Source organism: Orycteropus afer, unplaced genomic scaffold, assembly GCF_000298275.1.
Source record: "Orycteropus afer afer isolate SDZICR_OR568_19922 unplaced genomic scaffold, OryAfe1.0 scaffold00384, whole genome shotgun sequence".
Taxonomy (NCBI): domain Eukaryota; kingdom Metazoa; phylum Chordata; class Mammalia; order Tubulidentata; family Orycteropodidae; genus Orycteropus; species Orycteropus afer.
In genome coordinates this window covers 2,208,929-2,209,973 of record NW_006921971.1, presented here as the reverse complement: position 1 = coordinate 2,209,973, position 1,045 = coordinate 2,208,929, and the positions used below count along the sequence as shown (strand labels likewise).

At 47.5% G+C, this 1,045-nt stretch overlaps 1 protein-coding gene across 1 annotated transcript in view; it reads left to right on the top strand.

Annotated features, from left to right (window-relative positions):
- The window catches only part of NBEA (neurobeachin), a gene marked incomplete at its 5' end in the record, with an annotated part of 985,874 nt that overhangs the window by 422,319 nt on the left and 562,510 nt on the right, over positions 1-1,045 (top strand). The window contains one exon of the mRNA XM_042782600.1: positions 503-671. Coding sequence (XP_042638534.1) covers positions 503-671 — 169 coding nt within the window. The remainder of the gene's footprint in view (positions 1-502; positions 672-1,045) is intronic.

Genomic DNA, 1,045 nt, shown 5'->3' with positions numbered 1-1,045 from the left:
CACACCTGTATGTATTGTGTATATTTGTCTGTGTGTATGTCATGGTCCAACCCTGTGTGTCAGAGTGAACACCAGGCAGCAAAGATCAAAATCATCGTAAATCTGAAGGCTTTCCTTTACTTCTCACCTGAGGATGTTTCCACAGATTTTATAGGGATTGTGCACTTTTAAAGATGACTTAAAGTATTAACATGGGAGATGGCAGGGCTTGAAGAAAGTTCCAGAACATAGGGTATCGCAGTGAGACCAATCGTGTGAACCTGTGAGTCATGGGGCATTGAGACGAAGCCCTTCGGGTGGAGCCCCTTCCGTATGGCGTTTGAGGAGAATATGTGTTTGATTAGATGAAAAGATAGAAGTTACATGTTGACAGTGAATTTCTAAGCCCTAAAACTTGGGCGCCTTCTTACCTGTTCCGTAGATTAGAAATGTTCTCCATGTAAAACTGCGTCGTGCGCGTGTGACGTTTCAGGCCTCTCAGCGGCCTTTTCGTGTCCCGCAGGATGACAGCAAGCAGGCCCAGTTCCTGGCTCTGGCTGTCGTGTACTTCATCTCGGTCCTGATGGTCTCCAAGTACCGGGACATCTTGGAGCCCCAGCGAGAGACAGCCCGAGTGGGAAGCCAGCCGGGAAGGAACATCAGACAAGAAATAAACTCTCCAACGAGCACAGGTACTTGGCTTGGCCGTTACTGCAGTGTTCACTCCTGCTGAGCTCTTCTCAGTTTCCTCTCCAGGTGGAACCGGGGCTGCCCGTGTCCTAGCCACCTGGGACATGCGATGTGGGTGGGCTGTCGGTGCCGTGGAATGCACCTGGATTGCCTGAGATGGTGTCCTACCACCTGCTGTGCCCTCATTTCATCATCACACTTTTGGTTTGACGTTTTCTCCTTAATATAAACCTTCCATTTATGCTACTGTTTAATATTCAAACCACTCATCCATTTTTAAATTATCTTCCTTTAACCTTTGTAGACATGAAAGTTGAGAGTAGTTCAAGGATATGCCAGAGCACAGCCGATCTCTCATATCGATCTTTTTTTCACT